At 30.7% G+C, this 11230-nt stretch overlaps 1 protein-coding gene across 2 annotated transcripts in view; it reads right to left on the reverse strand.

The window, feature by feature from the left end:
- Positions 1-9925, reverse strand: part of LOC149209977 (GEM-like protein 7) — an 84086-nt gene extending 74161 nt beyond the window's left edge. The window contains exon 1 of one of the 2 annotated variants that reach the window (XM_089396571.1): positions 9270-9925. In XM_089396571.1, the coding sequence (XP_089252697.1) occupies positions 9270-9735 (466 nt within the window). In that variant the 5' untranslated portion in view covers positions 9736-9925. Of the gene's footprint in view, positions 1-9200 lie in introns of both variants that reach the window. The other variant, XM_089396570.1, reaches the window with a different exon arrangement.
- Positions 9926-11230: the final 1305 nt, after the last annotated feature.

Raw genomic sequence — 11230 nt, forward strand, 5'->3', positions numbered from 1 at the left:
AATTTGCATCTAAAAGATTGGTTAGTGGTTACCTTGGCCGTATTCCTTTTTCTCACAGCTTTTAGGGAACAACCTGAGTGATAAAAGGATGCAATATTTCAGTATTGGGTCACTAAAAAAGAAAAGAAATGGGCTTCCATACACAACATGAATCCGCACAATCTCTTAACATGACATATGCAACACTTTAACAATGAAGTTCATTAGTTCTAAACACATAGACTCTTTTTCCATTATAGCACACAACCCATGGATTTACGCACACCATAACAATTTAACAAGGTTTATTAAAAAATCATACACAATATTGACCACATGCCTTCAACTACCTTTGCATAACAATTTTTCAAGATATTCATACATATCATATAATGGAAATCACAACCTTCACAATCAACTAGTCATGTCAAACAATCAGACATAAGCATATAAATAACTTTGTGAAAGAGGAGCATATCAACATCATAAGGATCTATAAGTCCCTTACAACCATGAGAATCATTCACATAATCATCACATTGCAACACACAAGAATACATATTCCTCATTGATAGTGTTGATACACCCATTATCATGTAATAACATTAATCATCATTCATATTGCACCAACATACACAAATATATAAGTAAACAACTTATCTTGGAAGTTGAATTCTTGGAAACAAAGAGAAAGACTTCAACTCTCCTCCCAACTATAGGCCAAATACACTGCTATTATTTCTTGTAGTTAACCACCCTCAAGTTAGTTTCACAACCTTAGGAGTGAATTTCTCAAAGGAAATTCACACCAGTCAAGTTACAAACACATGGGAATCCAAAGAACATTGCGCCTCCACTTGATACCCAAGAGTCTAGAGAACACAATGTATCCACCCAAACAAATATTTAAGGGAATCCAAAGCACACAATGCTCCACCCAACACTCATTACAGGAATCTAGATCCCATAGATTCTCCACCCGATTTACACTATAGGAATCTAGAGCCCATAATGCCTTCATCTTGTTGTTAGGACTATAACAAACTCCTCATTTTATTATCTTGTTTGTTTAAAAAAAGAAAGAAAAATAAAGACCCTAACTAAAAATATATATTATTTTCTTTTATTAAAATAAATACCTTTAAAAATAATAAAAAATAAGAAAAATAAGAAAAATTAATTTAAAAAAACAATAAAATTTTAGGAAGTCGGAGGTCGGACCTCTTTATTTTTATGAAAATAAAAGAAGTCTCGACTGTCCGATCTCCCGACTACTTGACCATGATGACCTATTATAGGTCAGAAGTCAGAACTCTTTTTATTATTGTTTTATATTATATCTCTGACTACCCAACCTACCAACTTCATTAAAATCCCAACCTCAGTTCAAGTCGGGGTAAGGAAAAATAATTAAAAAGAGAAGAAAGATTTATGGTGTAATACCTGACCACCCGACCTCCAACTGTCCCAACTATGAATACATTTTTATTATTTTATATTATTTCTCGATTTAAGCACATTTTTATTTTTATTTTTTGACATATTTTTGTGAATAAAAATGTAAGTCTTAGGTCGTGATTTGTTTGTTAATTTTTATTTTTGAATGACTTTTCATCCCCGTCTCCCACCGGAAATTCCTATTTCTTACCCTATAGGAATTTTAATGCGGCCTGACATGGGGCCGCATTAAGGCGATACAACACGTCGCTAAGTGATGAGAGAGAAAAATCACTTAGCAGCGTGTTGTATCGCCTTAATGCGGCCCCATGTCAGGCCGCATTAAAATTCCTATAGGGTAACAAATAGGAATCGCCGTCTCCCACCTCCTTGATCTTGCCTCGTATTCCGAGTAATAGTTACTAGTCACGTTGCATTTATGTGAAAATTTATTAAGCTCTCACATAATTTAAGCCATGCACTTTACGAAGACTTACTCCTCATTTCCCCTTCTCTTCCTTCAAAATTTTATGAGTTTCATTTTACCCCTTGCCTTAATCTTTCACTGAAGCTACAATCTGAAACTGTAAAATTCAACCAGGGATAGTGAAATTTTGACATATAACATTTCAATCTTGGTTAGCGTTTGCGGTTTAAAATATTATGATCAATTAATTGATTGTTTTTATGATAAAAATCTCAATTTTTCTTGTAAATTCTGCATGCAGGTCACAAAATGGGTAAAAAGAGTAAATCTACCTGTTTAGACAAGTTGTTCAAGAAATTAAGGAGATGTTTAAGCATGTGGATATTCTGTGACTTATCGATTATAACTTAAACTTGACACTCATATCTTATACAAATTTCAAAATGCAAGATGCAGGTAAGGCTAAATAGGAAGAAATTTTCAATTTCTTTGAAGAAAAGTAATGGTTACAATAAGAAATTTCAAATGGGGAAAGCAATGCTCAATTTGAAAATATTAGAAGAACAAAGTTACATAAAATTGTTGCTAGGGCCAATATTATCCTGTATTATGATACAATTTCCTAAATTCTAGCGCATGTGCATATTCCCACTTGTTCGATTATAGATTACAACCAAAATATAATACCTTCCTAGAAACCTGAGGTCCTCACTACAATTTATAAACTAAGTCCTCCAAAAATCTTCCTTACTACTGAATTCTAGATAATTTCAATAATACTGTTCTTAAGGAGAAAAATAAAGATTATAACAAAGTTATTAAGAATTGATTGAGGGAGTTAGATAGGAAAAAATTGAAAATGGATAAAGATTATCCTAATTCCATCTTCAAGAGACTATTTAGGTTTATTATCAAGTATTATCAAGGTTATATGGGGAGAAAAACACTGAACACTACAAAATTCAGTGGATTCCTTTGATTCATAATATTCATCATGAATAAAAAATATTTTACTTTGCTAATATTCTATCCTGGAATTTGTTAGATGCCCTCAGGTTATCACTTTCATCTCCTCCAGAATAAGAGTAAATATTTTGTATGTAAGATTATCTCATGGATACAATAATTGCCTCATTTCCTTTCCCACTCATGAAATTGAACTATTCTTTTGGCCACCAAAAAGTAGTTCATAGTTATTCCTCGGTTCTTTGGGAAAGTAATTTCAAATTTCATTTTTATGATATCTGCAATTATGTCATGATCCCTTTGGATGAAGTTCCTTTTGGGAAAATTCCTCCAAGAGTCAGCCAAGATCTTAAGGAAGCATTATATCAAATTGGTGACTGGTTTATTGATGAAATTTTCACTTACATCAAGGTATATGGTAAGAAATAGGTCCTCATGTTTTGCCAAGATACATTCCTGATAAAATTGTTGTAAGGGAAATAAAAAATTAAACTACACTACACGGCTAAGCTAGGAAAGTAAGTAGACTCCAAAAGAAAATTTGGCCTAGTTTTCCAATCAAACTTGGAAAAATGATTTTGAAAGACAGAGGAAATGCTGGTAAAGAAGTAGAAGATCTCTAGGATGTTTGGTTATACACATTGTCTGATTATGATTATGATACTAGGGATATAATTAATGAACATTATAAAGTAGTTAGTTATATTAAAACTTTTATACATCAACAACGTCCCTTTGATTATATCTTTGTAAATATTGATGACTTTGATTAGGCAATTAATAGAGGAAAATCAATGGATAATGAGGAGAAGGCTAGAATTCAAGTGTATAGAGAAAATACTTATGAAGCCTTCCTAAAACATAAAAGTCTTAGCTCTTATATCCCTATTGAGTATCTCAAATCTCTTGAATATTTAAAATGTCAATTTACTCAAATCCCTTCAAATTCAGCCACTACCTCTGAAAAAACTCAAGAAACTCAGGTTGAAAGATTTTTTAATGTTTCAATTACATTTCATGAATCAACTAGTTTGGATGCTGGTAAACATGAAAGCACATGAGATAAAGTGCAAGGCATCCTGAAGGTCACAAAAGATAAAGATAAGAAATATGACATAACATAACAAGAAAAACCGACAGTAAAATAAGGCACCCATACTGAGATATAATTATTCTTGATTCTCCTAAAGAGATCAATAAAAAAGATGATCAAATTGATAAAAATCTAGGAAAAATAACAAAATGAATATTGATGAAGAAAAAGATCAACAAGATACTACTCAATTAACATTGCTGGATAAACCTAACAAGGGAAAGGAGTCAACAAAGTAGTTAACGAAAGCTTTTGAGCTTTCAATTCCTGAAACATATCCCAAACCCTCTATGAATCTTATTTCTACAAATATCCCTTTAAGTTCTTCTCTTTTCAAGCCTATTTATGAGGTTTAAATAGTATCCAAATCTGTTCCCTCTTTGAATGTATTATTTCAACTTACAAACAATAACAGCTATAAGGAAAACAAAGAAGAGGAAATGAGATAATTTTGAAACAATCTTCAAATTTAGTTGGTAGGCATTACGTGATGTGAAGGACAGGGATGAAGAATAATCATAGGCTCTTGGAGCTTTTATAAATTACCAACAACATTTAGTTAGTGAACTCTCAATAAAATATATAAAACAAAAATTTCAAGAGTTAAAAAATTAGAAGCATAATTGGAGAAAAGTAAAGCCTTTAGTGAATAGCAATCACAAGCTCATTCTGCAACAATTTTAGGAGGTTTTACCATTGAAAGAACTAACTGGAAAAATGAATTACAGAGAAAATTAAATGATTTGGATATTAAGCATGTCAAACAGATATAAGAACTGAGGAAAGCCCATGATGATCAAATCTGAATTATAAAAGAAGAATTTGATAATAATATTGAGGTAATGACCACATTATTAATTCAAGAAGTTGGAACTCTTCAATTTCAATTAAAACACAGTCATGATATTGATCAGAGCATGAGTATGTTCATATAGCAAGCTTTGTAGGTTAATCAAGTACTACAGAAAAATCAGATCGAATTTTATTAACAACTGGATAAAATCTATAGATTTTATTAGGAAATTGTGAATCTAAATGATAGAGTTGAATCTCTTGTTGAGGAAGACAAAAACATTAAGGAGAGATTCACATGAGTTCTACATTGTGAAAGACAACTAGAGCCTAAAAATATTCCTAAGTTTCTAAAAAAGATAAAAGATTAATGCTTGCTTCTTTAAGTCCAAGAGAGTTTGATTCAAAAGAAATTTAGGAATCGACTAAAAGAGCCATTGAACATTGCGACTTAGTCTCGGATGCTAGATCTGATTTTATTGAGGAATTTTATTTACCAAGCTCAAAGCCCTTAAGAGAAGCTATATAGAGAGTTCTAAATCAACAATAAATTGAATATAGAAGCACAAAAGATGATAAAACAATGAAAGGAATCAAAATGTTGACTCTACATGAATTTCAAAAGTTCCTCCGATTTCCTTTTGAGCAGATTCAATTAATTTCTAGATCTGATACTAAATACAAAAAAATGAAAAATGTATTCAAAATATAGTAGCCAAATGTCATGTTAATATTGATTATTTTCAACCAGTTCATTTCTTTGCAATCACGCAACTTTCCATGGATTGGGTGAACTTCATCCAAGTAACTACTTCGAATTTGTTTCTGGCTGGAGATAAGGATTATGAAGACAAAGAGGAAGATTAAAACAACCTACCACATTCAAATATATTTTTGATAAGGATTCGATCTTATTTTTAGCATTAATATTTTCTGAAGAAAATCATTGAGATTTTCTATCTTTAGCGAAAAGGAACAAACCTTATTTTATTTTCATTTTAGTATTTATATGACCCGTTATGTTAGTGTATGGGTCGAAAATTGTTCAAACTCTAGACTTGGATTTTATAAATTGAGTTTGAATTTAAGCTTTTTGAAGACGAAATTTCAAAATTGAATGTGTTCTTGAGTTATGTGTTTGACATCATGCAATCATTTTAATTATTTAAATGATGTCTCTCGTACTCATCCTCTAACTTATCTACATAATTTTTTTTGAATGGTAGGATATTCTAGTTAACATTTCCTATGATATGCTACAATATATTTTTGCTATCAAAATTATTCAAGTACAACAGATTTGTTATTTTTTCATGTTTTTTGTTTGATGGAAAATATTAATATTCCTACAATATAATTCTAGTCTTCTCTGGCTATTGAGATACACTTATTTTCAATTTATTTATTTTAGTATATTGCATGCAAATATATATATATATATATATATATATATATATATATATATAAGACTCTTGAAGGAGAGTCTTCCCAAATATATTCTATGTTGTTAGTTGGATCCTAATTCCAACTAGATTCAAACACACATAAAGTTTTCCTTTAAATATTATATTTTAATGAATATCTCATCTTCCCATCCTCACCATTGTTTGATCCCTTAGGTCCAATCTCACTTACAAACACAAGAATTCGTATATGTTTTGTAGTTAATTGTAAATATTATTTTATGTCATATATTTTTCCTAAGTTAGTTTAGTATTAACATTTGTTCAATTTAGTTTTAAATTAGAATAGAAAATTGATCCTTTGTTTTAGAGAGTATACAACCATTTTCAATGAAAATGGGTCTAATTGGGACCCTGATTAGGAGAATACTCAAATCGTTGCAGTTGAGACTTCTCCCCCTATCAAACGCCTGCAATCTAGTGGGAATCTAGAGAACACCATGCCTCCACCTAATAGCTTTCATAGGAATATAAAGTCCACCTTCAGGGTCTCCACCTATGAAAACACCAAGCGAAGTCCCATAGTACCCAATGTATCCTTCTACTAAGTAAGATTCCAAAGTCCACTATTGGTCTTACCTTCTCAACACCACAACTTTTCCTTTCTCAAGTTTTAATAGAATGAAATGTTTAAAGCTCTTTTATTCTATAGTGTGAAAGTACCTTCCTTCCAATGAAGCAAAGCTTTATGTTATGACCTACTTAAAAAAAAAAAGTCTATATACAAAGCGACTCACTAGCATAGAGCCATTCTATGAGCCACAAATGCTATGAAGTCAATAAGATCCAAAGCTCTAAAATGATGCCATGTAAGCTGATAAAGGATAATAGACATTGATGCGTATATATACACTGAAATGTGATATATTAATTTAAATATATTTGTTTACATATATTATTTGTTTTATTATAGGTTACAATAATAAAGTTATATTTTAGTCAATATTTATGATTTTTAAAGTTTTGTCAATGTGAGATTTATAAGGAAAGTGTCTTCATGCTTATCATATATTGATGACTATTTATTTAGCCATTTAGTTTTATGGTTGCATTAGCTTTTCCTTAAATTGAAAAGAAAATAGGGTATAATTACCTTTAAGATAAATGACATAACTACCTTAGAAATGGCCATCACATAACACAACAATAGAAATAATGCAATATCACTACCCAAACAATTAGTGTTTGACTTCATCATTACCATCAAATGCAATTCACACCCACTCTCTAAATACCCATCACATAACACAAAGTATCACTACGCAAAAAAATAGTGTTCAACTTCATCATTACCACCAATTGCATTAATTACAATCCACAATCTAGAATGCACACTCTAAAAACTATGTATTGAATAAACAACTCAAAGACATGCTCAACAACCATTTATTGCATGTTTTCTCAAAAGATACACTCAATGTTTACCATTGTTTATAAAAAAAAAACCATATTGTACATGAAGCACAAGGCATATAATTAGCCCCAAGCTCAAGACAATATTCACATGAAAGCCTTTTCCTCTAAGGGAAAACCCTATACAAGAAAGAATATTTCAATCTCTTGTGTTTTGGACTATGAAAGGCATGGCATGACATAGTTCATGAGCTTGAAGATGACACATATATTCGACATTAAATATTCAATTTATTTTTATTACAATATTCATTGAGAATCTCATTATTTTTTAATGACAAATGACTAATTGAATTACTCTTACATTTAAATTATCATTTTTTAAATTTTTTAATGAGTCTATTATCTTAAAAAAAACTACATTTCAAAAATATATATTTTAATATTTCTCAATTAACATATTTATTATTAAAGATAGATAGAATAAATATGAATATCCCTATACAATAATTCAACCCTTGACTTTCAAATATTTTTATGAAATTCGTTTATAATATATAATTTGAATTATTAAAAAACGTAATCTCAATTTGAATTATATTACTCTAGCCTTAGGATAAAGATGAAAAAAATATAAACTTTCCATATTTCTATAGAGTGTTTATTTGCTATATTTTATTTTATTAGTTCTACTGGAATGAAAGGTATAAAGCTAAGGCATAAAGCTCTTTTATTCTATAGTGTGAAAAAACCTTTTCCCAACGATGCAAAGTTTCAAGTTAGTGGCCTTCTTTCTGTTAAAGCAACTCTATATACAAAGTGGCGGCCTAAAACATGGAGCCATTCCATGAGCCACAGAAGATATAGAACAATAACTGATGCGTATATATACACTGAAATGCGGTATAGATATGCTCAAAGTTGGACGTGACTATATATATATATATTTTCATTTTAACTACATGATGAATTGGTAACTGTTAGTCTTAATTTAGGAGAGACTCGGAATCAATCCTCAACTCTATCTTTATAACACCCAGAGTACATCCAACTACCTGCAAATTGATATATATATATACATATATATACATACATTGAACATGTGCACTAAATGGGATGAGACAATATATTTAATACCATTTGTATTATTTCAAGTTGGTATATTTTATGGGCAGTAGAATATTGATATATTGTGTGAGACCGGGCTGTTTGCCAACTCCTTCAATATACTTAAAATATTAAAATTATCAATACAGGCAAGTATCGAATAACGGATCTGGGGAAAGGAAAAGTATGGAATAAGTGACCTGATATAAAATTGAATTGATGTAGACTTCTTATATCTCCATATCTCAACGCGGGCAACCGAAACAGTTCCAAACTATTACAACGCATTTTCTCAACAATTTGAGTCTACTTTTACTGTTAAAAACGAAAGGGCTACTCACTAGATTTCAGTTCAATTTCTTGCATATGTGGCAGAGATTCAGCAATTAATGCCCAAGTATAAGTATTCATCTATGAGTAACCAAACACAATAGTAATATAATGCCCAAGAATAAGTATTCATCTATGAGTCACCCAACACAATACTAATATAATGCCCAAGAATAATTATTCATCTATGAGTCACCAAACACAATAATAACATAATGACAAAAACTACTAGAGGAAGAAAAGCAAAGCATACCCCAAATAAACCATGTGATTTTGAGAATTTTGGCACTATATGTGGAGGAGGGAGCAGATGGGACTTTACACTTGGAAGTTGAAGCTGAAGCTGAAACTGAAGATGAAGAGATTTCCACAGTATAATCCTGGCCTGACTGCTGCACCCTGGGAGGACTGCCTGGGATTTCAATGGAGCTGCCAACCTTTTTGTTCTGATCCTCAATATGCCCATTAACTAATCCAACACCTCCTTCAGAATTTACACAATCATCCTCTGGCAGCATTAACTGTGGGGCTGTCCAAGTGGCTGCAAGCTTGTTGTTGGGATGGGCACTGGGATTTGCTGGTTGTCCTCTGATGTGTGTTCCCCATATATTCACTGGAATTCCCAGCACCAACTTCATGCCATTGCCATTATCACATATTTGATCATCTATTTTTACTCTTATTCCTGACTCAATGTCGCTATCCACATCTTCCTCATAGTTATCATCTGTGGGTGTTGGATCAGTGAACCTCACTCTCTTCTTCTGGAACTTGTTCTCAAAACCCATTGCTTAGAATGAATTCTATAGACTGGCAAATTTTTTGAGAGAAAACTAGCAGAAGTTGAAGAGTATGATCTAGATTCTAAAGCAGATATGAAAATAATGAGCGAAAACATGGAGATGGAGAAATGCAATGGGCTTTTCAGAAGGAAAACGAAGATATATCTTCTGAGACTTTTGGATCCAAGAGATGATGATGTGACATTCACATTCTTGCCTTCATCCCTACTTAATAATTTTTAAAGTCGCAGTGAAAGCCAATCATGGAAGAATAAGTTAAAGCAAGGAACAACACAACCAACAGCTAATATGTGATGTCCTTATACAAGACAAGATGCCCACAGTGACATTCCTTTCACAAAAGAGTTGATTGTGGGGGTGGAATATTTTTCTTTGTCTTTATTCCTTTTCGACCTCAGCTGGTAGAACCTTACTGTAACTATTCATAAATACATTAGCTGGTCTAAGATTTAATGCTTTTATAGTGACAAATATTTGTTTGTAGCGTATCCAAGATTTGCTTTTGGAGTCAAATATATTTGTTTAAGGGGAAGGCATATGCCTTACATTTAAATATCATAACTTGTTTCATATTTGCTTTTGGAGTGAAATATGTTTGTTTGGGATGTGAAAGGCATAAAGAGATTTAGGTTCAGGGATAGAGATTACGCCTTACGTTTGCCATAATGATAATCATGTGATTGTATTGAGTACGAATGGTGTAACAATAATTTTTAGTTTGTTTTAAATGAACGGTGTCACATTAGTTTTGAATTTGCTGGTATTAAATACGGTTGTAATTACATAATTTAAATCAGTGATAAACTTGGATAGCGATTACTAATAAATGGAAAACTTGGATAACCATTAATTTAAACATTGATAGTAAAAAAATTCATAATAATAATTTTATCTTAAATTATTATTATTGTTATTAATTTATACTAGTTAATATATAATTTTAAAAATATATAATAATATTCTTAATTAAGAGATTTTGTAAACTATTTAATATATTATCTCTTAAATATATAGTTTATTTACTTTTTTAATAATTAAGTTGTAATAACTATAAATAGATTTATTTTGGTTTTAAATCTATTAAATGTTAAAATTTTTTTATCTAATGTAAATACATAGTTTTAAATTTTTTTTGAGTGAATATAAATTTACTTTGGTGTTCCTTTAGAAAGAAAAAAACCATAATAGAAATTGACATTGACATTACGAAAAAGATATTTTTTTGGTTAATGTGGCAAGGAACTACCCATAGCACCTTGCTAGTGGTGCAAGGCAAATCGTTCTAGTTTAATGCACAACTATTTTCCTAAACTAGTAATAAAAAAGAGGACTAACAAACCGTTTTAATATGTATTAATCCCATAATTACGTAAATATTTAGTAGAGAGTAAATCTCTATTATCTATTTATTAATTATTAATAATTAAATTAAAATTTTGAAAAACCTAATATAAAATAGACACACGTATCTATCTCACAA

The sequence above is a fragment of the Pinus tabuliformis genome, chromosome 1_2 (genome assembly GCF_031772625.1).
Source record: "Pinus tabuliformis cultivar Carrire ecotype Pingquan chromosome 1_2, CPIR1, whole genome shotgun sequence".
Classification (NCBI taxonomy): Eukaryota; Viridiplantae; Streptophyta; class Pinopsida; order Pinales; family Pinaceae; genus Pinus; species Pinus tabuliformis.